Consider the following 14,516-nt stretch of genomic DNA (forward strand, 5'->3'; position numbering starts at 1 on the left):
ATTCTTACCTCTCAGATTATATAAAAAATTCTATCATTTTAAGAATTTAATTTTCTAACAGTGTTTTCTATGATGATGCAAAGGGAAATTATAGACCCAAAAAGGAAGAAAATGCAGTGAATAACTTTTCAGACTTCACTTATAGATAGATAGGTATAGACCTGGAGATGTCTGCAGGCCAAGAGTCTTTATGGAAAAATACACAGCATCTTAACTGCTTTCTGTATGGGAGCAAAAAAAAATCAACAACCCTACATTGGTAAATAACTGTGGGAAATAAAAAGTACATCAGTGATGACTGAAAAGCTCACTGTGTTCATTCTTAAGACGAGAGATGTATAAGCACTCAGTGAAAAGTTAAGTGCTAAGCTCCAAAAATGATGATCTGAGACAGGCAGAATTACTTCAGCAGTTTTATCAGAAGTCTGTGAGATTGTAATGACGACAACGTTACAAGTGAATTATATTATTGAAAATCTGATACAGTAGAGAACAATAGTAAACTCATAGGCACACAAATTGTCAATTTGAAACAACAGAAAATTCACAACCAAAAACGGTCAACTCAGATTTAGCTATCCTCATAAAATTCAGACAAGAAAGTAAAATATAGTAAGATGAGTGTTAAGGCGTTTTTTTTTAAGGAGAAACTTGACGTATTTATTTTAAACTAAATGTTTTGAAGATGAGACTAGATTCAATACTGTATGAGGATCAGATGTCGGTCAAGAAGCATCCTTGAAGCTGAAAAGTCAGCGAGCAAGAGCTGCTGTGCAAAAAGAGCAAAAACAGAGCCATATTAATTCTAATGATCTGAAATAAATAAATAAACCATCTATCCATCAAAAAAAAAGTTCACACAGGTTCCTGTAGATTGTCTTGGAACATAACCTAATTCAGAGACGGGCTTTGTTAAACTTTTGTGATGGAATTAAAAATACAAATTTATAAACTAAAACTGTAATAGTTGAAGAATCATATAAAGTAAGATAAACACGTTTTAAAAAAAAAACAAATAACATAAAAATATGTTCAAGCATGGTCTGTTTACAACTTTCTTGTCTCTTACTCACCAACATTTCCAATTAGTTGATTATAGATTTTGTTTTGCACTGTGTTTTTTTCCACTGTAAACTTTAATCTGATACCGTAATGTTTCTGTTGTGGAGGGGAAAGAGTTTTTTTTTTCGTGCAATAATCCAAAGTAAAAATATATTCTGCATACTTTCACACAGGACACGGAAAAACAGCAAATATTCCCATTTCAAGCTGAAATCACCTTAACAGTTTTCAAACTAAACTCACACCATGTATTTGTTGTTTAACTAGCCCAACTATTTCAACTTCCTGCACAACTTCTCAGGACTCTCTGACCACACAAGCACCACATCCCCATACTGGCCTCGTGTTCTGCTGATTCATTTATATCCATTCCATATTGAGACGTCTCACAGATCACAACAAATACCTGACCATATTTGAAATGGATAAGGCATCCCTTTAACAGTAAACATTGCATTTTAAGAATAACACGAACAAAATGCAAAAATGACAGCAAGATATTTTTTATGAACAAAACATAGAAAAAAAGGAAGGCAAGAGAAAACATTTGCATTATACATTTAAAAACACAATGAGTCATGATTTCAAAATGACTGTTACATGTTAATAACAAGGATAACCAAACACTTCCCTCTTTTCAATAATTTCCATCAAAGTTAAATGTTATCATACTCAGATCTGGTAGTTTATGAAGATCATATAGACATGTTATTATTTTTCTTGTTATTAATTAGCTTGTCCAGCTTTCTTACATGTATAATGGTGATTAATATGTCATGTTATGCTAATCTAATATCAAACAAAGCCATAGATTATTTTTTTTGCAGGTACACAGTTGTAGAGTTTTACCTCTTCTCTCATATACATTGTAATTGGATATGATCCCGCCTCCCATCACTCCTAATTCATGTGTCCTTTTGGCCACTTATTTGTCCATGTAACACTGAGAAATTTAAATGAAGAATGAACTCAACCTGATAAAGCTCTATGAATTTCACTTGGACTTGCACAGTGTTTAGATTGCTTAAGTATATGTATTGTAATTCATCAGGAAACCAGTGTGAACTGAACACCAAGGCTCCGAGGTGTTATGCTGGGCTGTGGAGTCAATTAGACATAGTGGCCAAACATGTAACTGCGGCCTCTGGGGGAGTCATCTACTGCACATTTTCCCTTAAAACGGCATTTTCCCAATATACTTTCAAAATGAGGAAAAGACGTGTTAATTGGCTACTATTGAGTAATATCTCAGTGATACTGATGTAGAAAGCACAGACAAACAGCTGTTACTTTGACTGAATTGGGAGTTAATGTGGCCTACTGGATATACTGAAATATTGTGCAAAGGCTAAATCTTTTTGTATTTCCCCACAAAGTGAAACCTGGATAAGCCACTCTGTTAAGAGGCATGGAGAGCACATGTTTACATCAAGATCAAAAGGTGCCCTGAATGACATCGACATTTCTTGTTCAATGGGTAAAATGAACTTACAGCTTATAAGATAATATGTGAAATGATGCCTGATTCCCTCAAGCCGGTCCCTTTTTCAGGAAACCTTGTTGCCAAGCTCTTCTTGCATAGGTCCTCTGAGCTTACCTCAGAAAAATCCCATTAACCTTTTGGTACGTTTTCTCATTGTTCATGTGGTATGTCTCAGTTTTCACACATGCACTCCAGCAAAAAATTCTAGACATTTTCAAGAAGGCCTGCACCTGATATCTTCCTGAGTTGCTTATTCACACATACCTCATAGCTTGAAGCGACAGAGATCAACACTATAATTGCCCCTAAATCTATGCTACGTGTATTTGGTCATAGTCACAGTATCATGAATGACGGAAAGGAACATACTGGTGAGCTGAAAAGAGTATGTAGCTGCTCTATAACGATGACCGCACAGGTCGCAAACTGATCGCATGATATACACAATTTTACCCCCCATCTGCTAAACCACAGTGATTTTTCCTGAACATTTTCTACTTTTTTCAAACAAGCTGGAATTTAACTCAGGGGCTGGCAGGAAAAAGTCTGGATAAAGTCAGGTTAAAAAATACATGCAGCTCACCCTGAAAATGTTGTGAAATTTTCAGGAGTTTAGTGCATGTGTGAAAACAGCTTCACTGTGATTTAAGGGTCAACTGCTATACTTGTGAAGGGTGGACCTACTTAGATATGTATAGACTTAGATTTTTATATATATGTATATTAAAAAAAATGAGACAAAAAGAGTGTCATTCATCCTGTCCAATAGTCCATATTTTGACTCTTAGATATGAGATCATCCCAAGTGGGCCTATGCTTATTTTGCCAGACTGATTTCTCCTAAACAAGACAGATCCAGCTTTTTAAGGCAGAAGATAAATGTTGGGAAATGCTGCTTTCAGTTGCGGTTGAAGATCGATAAGGGTGTTATCATAAACAACAAACTGAAGAAGGCTTAATATAAAAAACCTTTCTTGAGGATACCCAAATGATTCATATGAAGTGTAGTATTTTCCTTCACTCTAGGCAGACTGAAAATATTTTATTATGTGTCTACATATCCATAAATGAATTGAAATTGTATTTGTTTATACTGCAGTCAAAAAAAGGCAACATAGTTTTGGAATTGTTAATCATACCCCTAAAAAATGTGTCTATTTTCTCTGTATCTCCACATCCACATTCCTTCATTGCCCCATCACTATGAACAAGTCTATTGATATGTCAGTCCCTTGCAAAATCATAACTCCATATCCTCAGCTTCTAGAAGCACAATGCTTTGAGTTCCAGGCTCAGCCCCTAATCCTCCTCCTTAACCAAGAAAAGTTACCCTTGGTATAAAAGACATTCTTCATTTATTCTTCGTCTTCTCCTCTACTCTGACATGCACAGTTTTCCTTCTCTCTCTCCATTTATCATGCCTCACACTTGTCCGTTTCCTCAACATGGACAATTACTCTTTGTTTCAGTCTCTTGTGTGAGTTGGACTTTCCCATTCTCTCTCTGCACATCTCTGTAAAGTAGGGATTTCTGGGCTTTTAGGCGGCAGGCCAGTGCCATGAAGATAGAGTCGACGTTTTGACTCTCCTTTGGGTCCTTAGCTGACGTCTCAAACAGCAGCATGTTGTGGGCATCAGCAAACTTCAACGCGGTGTTGGAAGGCACCTGTGAAAGCACAATTTCTTGGTTGCAGACTCAAATGAATATAGGAAGGTCTCATATTAGTATAGGTGGGTTCCTTTTTTGAGTTCACTCACCTGTATTTGGTCCACAAGGTCACACTTGTTTCCTACCAGGACTCGAGGTACTGATGCTGAGACGCGATGGCCGTTACACTCCTAGAAGACAAGATTATACAGTATTTAAAAACATACTTACCTTCAGTGGATTTATTTCGGAAGTCCTTTTAACATCCTATAGAATCCTCTAGAATAAAATAACTTTTCGACTAACTCTACTGTTACCCAAAAGGCTGTCTAGCCAACTTCCAAAACAAGTGATTTATTTTTGTAAACCCTCCTTCCCTGACCCTCAAAGCCCTCCCATCCACACCACAACAGTAACTGAAAGTTGAAAAGGAAAAACCACCAACATTGTAAAAAAACACTATATAGCTGATAAAGTAAGAAATAAGGTAAAGGAAAAAAGAGTGACGTAAAAACGTTAGAAAATACATAAATAGATCATAACTGTCTTTTTTTTTTTTTTTTTTTTACAGTGGATCTTTTCTTTTGTGTCACTGCCCATTCAGTGCTGATACAATTTTTCCAGTACAAGTACTAGAAACTACTGTTTGAAGTACTGTTTGGAGAACTCCAGTCTGGTTTCAGTCACTTCACAGTACCAAGACAATCCCTAAAATCACAAATGATTTGTTGATAGCAGCTGACTTTGACTAACAATACTCATCAACCATGACTTAAGCGCAGCTTTAGACACCATCTCTCACACACTCCTTCTTGACAGATTAGCTTTCTGTCAATGCGCTCAGTTCAAATCATATCTTTCTGGCCACATACAGTTTGTCAAACTCTAAAACTACAGATCACAGCTCTCCCCAGACATCACTGGTTTTCTTCAGGGCTCTGTCCTGGGGTCTCAGGATTGTCTACCTCCTACCTAACAATTTGGAGTTAATTTCATTGCTACACTGTTGACAGGCTCTATCTCATCCAAGTCGAACTCTTCCCTTCCACCATCATCCCTCTCCAACTGTCTACTTGAACTTCAATCCTGGTTCTCTTATAACTTTCTCAAACTTAATAGCAATAAAACGATTATTCTCCTTGTTGGTTCCAAATCCACTCTGGCAAATACTGACAGTTTCCATAGACAACACCATAGTTCCTCTCTCCTTCTAAGTCAAGGGTCTGGGTGTCATCCTTGACAGCACACAACCCTAGAAGCATACATCAATAATGTAACTCGGTCTGCATATTTCTACTTACACAATATCAATCCTCTCCGCTCATCACTCAACACTCAGTCAACACTCTGGTTACCTCCATATTGATTAGTGTAACTCTCTCCTTCTGGCCTTCCTCACAAGCTTCTCCATAAACTTAAACTGATCCAGAACTCAGCTGCCCGGATCATCAACAGAAACTCTTCCATAAAATACATCACCCCTGTCCTCAAACAACTTCACTGGCTGCCTGTCAACCTCTGTAGCTCTCTGACGTCCTTCATACCGACATCTCTTACCTTACTTTCTGGACCTACTCCTCCACATTTCCTGCTCTTCCTCCTTCCTGCTTAATCTCTATGGGGTCTCAAGCTTTTAGCTGTGCAGCCGCCCCCCCCCCCCCCCCCCCCCCCCCCCCCCCCCCCCCCAATCTCTGGAGCTCTCTCTTTTCAGCTGAGGCTGACAGAAAAACATTGAATAGGTATTGTCTTTCATGGAGCAATGTCAGATTTATTTCAAACAAATTGGGTGTTATTTTTAAATGTCCGCTTTGATTATTTAACAATAAAAGTGGAAGAGAAGTAAAATGAACAACTCGTATTTTTTGGTTGTCAAACTGTTGTTTCATCCTGGTCATATTAGCAGAGAAGTTAATACTTCATCAATTTCAGTTATTAAATTGTGTCCCACCAATATTATTTACTTTCTGGTTCAGCGTGATTTATTAGAGTTTTGTGTCACTTTAAACAGGGGAAACTCACAGCATCAGACTTATGTAGCTTTGGTGTAAAACTCTTTTCTGCCACTGGGTGTCAGTAGCAGCAATGCTTTGTTATTGCTTTGTGCTGTACTCCTGGTTTAGCAGGAAGTCAGCCAGCTGTAAAGCAGAGACAGTCTCAATAGTAGCAAAGCATGCCAATGTTCACAAGATTGTCTTTCTTGTGTTTTTGCAGGTTAGCAGGTCAAAAGGCGTAAGTATGGAGTCCCCCTGGTGACATGGACCAGAGATAATAACACATGGCCAGAAGTTAAAAAGCTGTGGCCATGAGAAAATAACTCTTTGAATGAGATGATTATTGTAAGTCATATCTATGCAGTAGCCATTCATTGTCGCTTTAGACACTTTTCAGAATGACGAACAGACAAAAGGAGTAAACATACGTTTTAGCTTTTAATGTTAAAACCTCTTCTAAAACACCTGCTTTTCAATGTTATACTACACTGATCGTAACATTACATGGAATCAGTTCACAATGCCAGAAGAGATAGTGGTTGAAATAAAGTGGTAGAAATTGTAATAGGATAAGCATTCTTTAAGCTCACATTGAAAATATGTTTCCTACATACACAACTACACAACGACTTGAAATAGTTACTTTTCATTAGTGATCATTAAGGACATGGTAGGAGCAATGCTAAATAATGTAGCAGCATATGCAAACCAAAGCTTTATGGTGGAAACATCCTAGCCCTCTGCTAATACATAGTCTGGGGAACTAACAAGTGGGAATACAAAAACTTTGAGATATGTTAGAGTTTATGAAATTGTACCTTCAACCTTTTCTTCATTTGCAATGTCTAATTGTTTTTAAGTAATTTAAGCCAGATACCAACCTCAATCCATGTCTGTAAATTGCGAAAGGAAGCCATCTTGGTGACGTCGTACACAAAAACCACTGCATGGACATTGCGGTAGTAGTGTTCTACCATGGACTTACGAAAACGCTCCTGGCCAGCTGTGTCCCAAACTTGCACCTGTAGAGAGATTCAAGAAAACACTGTGTTTCGATATGATTGAAAACTTGTATGTTCAAGTTCCAAGATTGCTCAATGCTGCCATTTAGTGTTTGTGATTTTTTTGTCATAAACCCCTGGCAGTGCTAGATTTGGTTGTCAGTGAAACAACAGCATCCACTGTTAACAAAATCCAGACAGCCAAGTTAACTATGAGCACATTTTTATCAATCACAGGACAATAGAAGACAATGAAAAATAAAACCCTGGCAACAATGAGTTGTTGCCTAAGAGCTGGGAAGACACAGCACATGGTAGTGTACTTCATCAACTTGAAGCGCAAAGAAATATTGGGCCATAGGGTCTCATAAGAGCACATCTCTATATGATAGACTTTTGAATGCCAGAATCAAAGGCCCAAAGGATGTCAGCTCTGAGCTTTTTACAGCATTTAAAGTGTATCTAAATTAAATGGAGTGAAACAGGCCCAATACTCAGCCAGGGAGGGTCGCCTGGAGAAAAAGGTGTAGGAATGGAGTTTCTGTTGTCAATAAGCCCTTTTTTAAGGTTTATTTTTGGACTTTTCATGCCTTTATTTAGAGACAGGACAGAGTAGAGTCAGAAATCAGGGAGAGAGAGAGAGTGGGGAATGACATGCGAGAAAGGAGCCACAGGTCGGAATCAAAACCAGGCTTTCTGTTTGGAGGACTACAGCCTCCTTACATGGGGCGTGCATTCTAACCACTATGGCTACCGCTGCCGCCATTATGCCTTTTAACTTACACAATGCATACGCAATGGCGGAATATTGGTGTCACAGTGTGAGATGTGAAAGCACAAGAGGCACAGAGTACAAACACAGCGGGAGCTCCCGCATACACACAAAATGAGATTGTTCCCTCCATTACACTTCTGTTAACAACTCTTATGGCGGATCAGGAGAAGGACTTCGCCCACCATTCTGTCTCCATGCGTTTCACATTGCATACATGGTGTCAGGGTCGTAGCTTTGAACTGTCAATTTGTAAGCACCCATTGAGACATGGTGAATGTTGACATAATTCTTCCAGTCAATCTATGAAACACAATTTAAGATAACTTGGCTATATGTCACAGACTTGTGAATCATTACAACTATTTTATCCACCAAATCCTATCTCCAGTCTTAGAGCTCAGTTCTGCTATTTTTAGTCCCCTGCAGCCTAAAACATTTGTTGTTGCCTATCAGTGCGCTACTTTTATCACCTGCCAGAGGACTTGAAAGCGAAAGAACAATCCAGTTAAATCCTTCTACAGCATAATTTATCATAGTTTTAAGTACATGTTGAGGTTATTCAACACAAATCCTGTTCCATGTACACTTTGAGTCAAACCTTTAACCTGAGCTGCCACTGTGAACCTCTCTGTGGTGGTGTATACTTTCACTTTACCAATAGAGGATTTCACTGTGGAGGCAATGAAATCGCCATCTGCATGATTACACATACAAATACAACAGATGCAATGTGAGGACTCCTCCACCCACAACGGCCAAGTTGTACATTTTCAGTTCTCACAAAACAACCACCAGCACTGAAACAATGCGACAAGATCAAATCAAACAAGTCCTTCACTATAAGAAGTGCCATCTCTTTAAATACATACTGTTGTAGTTTTACAATTCAGAAGTGGGTATACTCAATGTACTAACACATAAATGAGTATACCTGATACACAGGGGCGTGTCCAGACTTTTTTCACTGGGGTGGCCCAACTGGGGCATTGACTTATTCAGGGGTGGCCTTAAGTGTGATGTGCGCACAAACACACACTGATAAATATAAATGATTAACCCTTTCCATCCTGACAAATAATATGTAATTTATAACACAAGATAAAGAAAACATCAGTTTAATTTCTTAATGAGCCAAAAAGAAGATTTATGTCTTAAGTCACAATTTAAAGTACTTAAAATTGTATATTCAGACTCCTGCAGTCTAATTAGCAATGTTTTGGTCCTGACACATTGCCAGTTAGTTCATTGCAAGTAAAAAGCTTGCATTATATTTCCAATTTAAATTACAAACAAAAGAAAATATGCTACATTGATATGAAAACTATAGGCAGCCTTCTGCAAAAAATACCTAATAGTTTTAACATAAGGCCCGCCTCTGACATGGCAAATGGCCAATCACAGTTTAGGATCTTTGGGGAGGCACCTGGGGTGGCCAGTCAGATTTTCATGTCACCCCTGCCCACCCGATAGACACGCCCGTGATCCTACAACATGAAAGTTACAACAACACCCTTAAAACTTTGCTATGGTATGATTAAAAGGATGGTTTCTTTTCAAATGTATGGTTGTATGAGGAAGTTGTCAGTTGTAAGTGTATTAGCCACATGAGATGCCTTTCAGCTTTATACTTATAAAATAAGTGTTAGTACGGGGTCAATTTTACCACAAAATTGTTTTGAAGAAAAACTGACATAAAAATAAATGATTATGTAAATGTACACTCTATTTGTAAATGGTTCTGCACTTTCCGGCCGTCTACAATATCATTGATAGTCTCATGGCAAACTGTCAATTGTATGCTGATAATTATTTTGCATCCTGATGCTGACACTTAAAAGGTCAAGAGGTCACCATCTTCCTCTGGGGACAATAAATATCTGCAACAAAATGAACGGCCATGCAGTCGTCATCAAAATGTTTTGTTGTTGGCCAAATGGATGGTAGAACAAACCAATTTTAACATTGATGGATCAAACTTATAGAAGGACAAAAAAAATGACCTTTAAGAAGGGGCAGGGGATAATGCTTAGAGAAAGAAGGGCACAAATTAGCTTAATCTAGATCAGAAGAACATTTCAATTATCCAGGCATGCTGATCTAACAGGGGAGGTGTAAGGTGTACAGAGTAATGGGTGAGTGAGTGTGTTTGTGAGTCAGCATTAGGGGGCACCTGGAGGTTGCAGACAGGCTGTTTGACTGAGACAGAAAAGGGGGGGGGAGCCTACACATTCAGGTATATGACAGTAAACAACATAGAAAACAATCTTCACAAGGAGCAAGACATTCATTAGCATATGATTTACATGGATGAGATTGAGTAACATTTTAAATGTACTCTTACTTTAACTAGTCTGATATTTTGCTGCTGCTTTACTGTTGAAAGATTGATTTAGCTACTTCTGCTATTGGGCCTATACGGGGTAGGCTAATTCAAATCACAACAATGTAATTCATTAATTACAAATATATTTACAGCAGGCCTACTACTAGCCTATAACCACTATTTTACATGAAGAACATTTGTTGTGGCTGTTATCGACTATACTCTGACAACAAATGAGATTTCACTCATTAGTCCAAAAGGAAGTTTTAACAAACAAGAAGAAAAACAAGTGCTCCTCTTGCATGCCTTTTATAGCTGCTCTTCAGTTTAATTCTAAAAATGATTCAATCAGGGAAGCTCTTAGAAAAGTTGATTTAGCAACAAAAATCAAATAAAGCTGTAGCATATTGCCGATATCAGTGCTTTATCTCCAACAGTGTAAAAACACAAACCACGACATAGGAGAAATTCAGTTAAAGAATAGATCTACTAGATTGCATTGTTATTTATCCCTGCAGTGGGGTAGGTTATTAGAAATTACAAAGGCTAGCCTATATGTTCCCAAAACCAGTTCTATTTCTCCCACGATAAGACATGATAGTTTTACACAAAAAACATCCAAAAGAAAGAAAATGGCCTTAAGACTTTGAGCAGCAGTTGCGCAACAAGAAGGAAAATCAAAAAAAAACAGGAGAGGGGGAGGAGGGAAGGAAATGAGGAAACACCACTGATCAACATCCATCCTCTCTGTTGTCTTACCTTGATTGTCTCCCCTTCAATCTCCACCGCCTTCTCCCTGAAATCAACGCCGATGGTGGCCTCGGTCTTGTCGGGGAAGCTGCCCCCGGTGAAGCGAAAGGTGAGGCAGGTCTTCCCCACGTTGGAGTCCCCGATGACGATGATCTTAAAGATCCGGGTCTGGATGCTCAGCTCCAGGGAGGAGGTGCTCAGATCCACGGAGGATGTGAGGCTCGGGGCGGCATCGTTAGTGATGCTCGCTCGGCCCCGGCTGGCTCGTTGTAAGTCCATGGAGGATGTTAGGATGGTGACATTGTCGTCCTCTCGGTTCCTCCGTGCGATTCCTTTTCCACCACCACCACCTCCTCCGCCGCCACCGGGGGCTCGGGTCTCCTCCTCCGGAGAATCGTTGGTCATAATGCCGGGGAAGGGGATGCTCAGTCCGACGTGCGTTTGTGGAGAGGAGAGGGGGTGGGATGTATAATCAGAGATAGGGGGAGAGGAGGAGAAAGGAAGGAGGAGACCAGAGATGCAACAATACCAACGATGCCTTCTTTCAGCACAGAGTCGTCTTAAAGGGAGAAGCATTGTGAAACACAAGAATCATAGTTAACCCTCTTTACATTTGACATCTGATACTGTAGGCTACGTAACAGGCTACGATGTAAAACAATAAATCATTAGGATATTTTATTAATATCATAGCCTATTTAAGGGATGCTATAAGTTACCAAAAACTATGGAATGAGCAAACATTGTTGTAATCAAAGGGAGAGCAGATAACTTAGTCCTACATTAGTCTCAAGAGATGTAAGGAAGGAAGAGTGATTTTTTAGGATAATAAACCCTTAAGTAGATTACTATTAAATCACTTCTGACCCTACCCCTCTTATTCAAACATTTAGTCCCCCCAATTATGCATACATGACGCTGTGATAGTCTTTGATTACAGTTTTTTTATTACTCTGCTCAACTATATTCATTGGGGGGGGGGGGGGGGTGAAAGTTTAAGCGTGGCACTCGTACAAGACAGCAATGACAGAGCTGAGGGTATAGGACCAGAAATCTTGCAGCTTCTGTACACTGGGAAATTGGGGCGATACGTTGATGGGATATGATGATATAGGTGAGGAGGTAACAAAATACATTTAGGCTATATTTACCCTTTATATGTTTACCTTGTATTTCTCCTTCTGTTATATTGAAAGGTAACGTTATATGTGTTTCACCTTGGGACATTTTGAATGTTTGACCACACCTGCCATCTTAATGCCTATCAGCCTATTGGTGTTGAATATATACATATATATATATATAGACATATTATGCTTTTTGTCTATTTGATGTGAAGCACTTTGGCCAACTCTGTTGTTTTTAACTGTGCTCTATAAATAAAGTTGGATTGGATACACATATGGGTGTGGTCCACCTCCTCTGTTAAAAAATGATAACCTGAAGAAGACTTCTGGTCGAAACGTTGTGATGAATTAAAACTTTTTGCGGCATTTGAGTGAGTGTGCAGATGTATCATCTTCTTCTTCATTCTTCTGTTTTTGCACGGCCCTGCTCCTACATTATGTGCATATAACTCCTTTCTCTTGGGTTTAAGCTAACATCAACAAGACATCACAAAAAAAACGTTCAAACACCTTATGGAATGAATGGGCATAAAAGCAGGACTGCTGAACCACAAAGAAATTACCTCCCATGAATACAGAACAGAAGAGTGGTTGTAAAACTATAAATCAGGATGATTGTAAGCCAATCTAAGTTTCTATCAATTATTCAATGTCTATCACTCAAAGACAGGGTTATATATGGTGGTCAACAAGGGCAACAGACTTGCAACGGTTAAAACAATACAAAAAAACATGTAGCAATCTAATAATATAAATTCAGAAGCAAATGGAACCACTGAAATGCGCTGTAAATGAAAGGAACATGCTGCAAGGGAAAAGCTATCTCAGGCCCAGTCGCATTGGGATGGCCCATGGAGGTTAGCAAAAACATGGTCCATCCTGAATTTAAGCAACAATGATCATATTTTATTTTACACCTAAATACTCACCATGACCTCTGAGAGCAACAAAAACACACATTTCATTTATGGTTGCTTCAGTAAGATACCCTCAAAATGTAAACCCCCTCTTCTTAAAATGATATGAGCCTCTTTCTTTGTTTGTAATGTAACCAGTGTAAGCAGGCCCAGCGGGAGCTAACATTAGTCAGGATGCTAGCGCTAACTCTACTGATCGAATGTGCAACCATTTCTGTGGGCAGGCCTGGCCAAAACATCTGCATTTACATCAAACACGCAGAAAATACATACACGATAAAGAAGAAACACATTCTGGAAAAATATCTGCATCAACACAAATGCTGCAAATCTTCAACACAAGTGCTCCAGGCCTGCAGGGGCGCTAGGGAGAACAGTCCTTTACTAATGGAAGAGAGTGATGGAGACAAGGAAGTGAACGTTTTGTATAGATGGGAAATGCATTTTGATGAAAAGAGAGTAACGTTAAAATTACTGCAATGAGGACATTTAGAGTGAGTACGGCCTGGACTTGCACACCGTCGTTTTGGCAGTTGCAGCTCGATCGCCCTTGTTGGCCACCATAGTTAAACACTTGATGTTCTTTACATGCAGAAAATTAAGTAATTTCATGCAATTTCCATCTTGGCTAAGAGTCAATGATCGTGCCACCTCGTTTGGTTATGTATAACTTATTTGAAAATGATGGCAGGCAGAAGTTTTGGTTGATTTTCAGCAGTTAAAATGTTAACCTTTTAAATAAGGATGTGAGCATGTTAACACAATTTGCCCATCAGCCCTGAACACAAGATGCAGCTGATACTAAAGGGCACCTGTTTTGTTTGGTCATAACATTTTGTACATGTTTACTCAGCCCGTAGTTACTCATTTAAGCCTGAATCTGGATTACAAATAGCATATGAACATTTTGCAACCAATCTATTTAATAGCATGCTTTAAAGTCTTGTTCAACTTTATATACAAAACAAAAAAAAGAAAAGCAATGTGAGTGTCACTCACCATATGGAATATAGCTGTGAGCAGCTCTGTCTTGTGGTTGGGTTGCTTTGCTTCCATTAGGACTAACGGCACGAGTAAATCAACACTACACTCCCTGTTTGTTGATATCAGACTGAAATGCAGACAGAAATACTCAAACACTTAGAGACGCTCCCCTCTCTACATCAGTGTCCTTACAGTCGCACAACAAACACTGTTACAGTCACACATATAGGAACAGCACTCACTGTGTTGAACAATCACTCACACAAACACAATCTCTTCCTCAGATATATACACCATCTCAAAGAAACACACACACACACACACACACACACACACACACACACACACACACACAGACGCTTGCTGTGTCAAACAATCCCGATGCTTGTGTCTCACAAAGCTCCCTTTTCTTTGTTGAATAGCCTGTTTGTCTTGAAGCACGGCTCAGTGGGACAT

At 39.0% G+C, this 14,516-nt stretch overlaps 1 protein-coding gene across 1 annotated transcript; it reads right to left on the bottom strand.

Annotated features, from left to right (window-relative positions):
• Window positions 1–399: 399 nt before the first annotated feature.
• rab33a (RAB33A, member RAS oncogene family) lies at window positions 400–14,350 on the bottom strand. Its single transcript, XM_061048757.1, has 5 exons — window positions 14,076–14,350; window positions 11,042–11,591; window positions 7,065–7,205; window positions 4,303–4,383; window positions 400–4,210 (listed from the first exon to the last, which is right to left on the bottom strand). The coding sequence occupies exons 2-5, from the start codon at window positions 11,435–11,437 to the stop codon at window positions 3,986–3,988; spliced, it is 843 nt and encodes a 280-aa protein (XP_060904740.1). The 5' UTR covers window positions 11,438–11,591; window positions 14,076–14,350; the 3' UTR covers window positions 400–3,985.
• Window positions 14,351–14,516: the final 166 nt, after the last annotated feature.

Source organism: Labrus mixtus, chromosome 10 (assembly GCF_963584025.1).
Source record: "Labrus mixtus chromosome 10, fLabMix1.1, whole genome shotgun sequence".
In the NCBI taxonomy this organism is placed as follows: Eukaryota; Metazoa; Chordata; class Actinopteri; order Labriformes; family Labridae; genus Labrus; species Labrus mixtus.

Excerpts from the sequence above, each read along its gene's own strand:
- rab33a (XM_061048757.1), bottom strand. The coding sequence starts at position 11,437 with ATGACCAACGATTCTCCGGAGGAGGAGACCCGAGCCCCCGGTGGCGGC. Across the intron at positions 4,384-7,064 it reads ATTTACAGACATGGATTGAG|GAGTGTAACGGCCATCGCGT; the intron begins GTTGGTATCTGG and ends CTTGTCTTCTAG. Across the intron at positions 4,211-4,302 it reads ACCTTGTGGACCAAATACAG|GTGCCTTCCAACACCGCGTT; the intron begins GTGAGTGAACTC and ends GTGCTTTCACAG.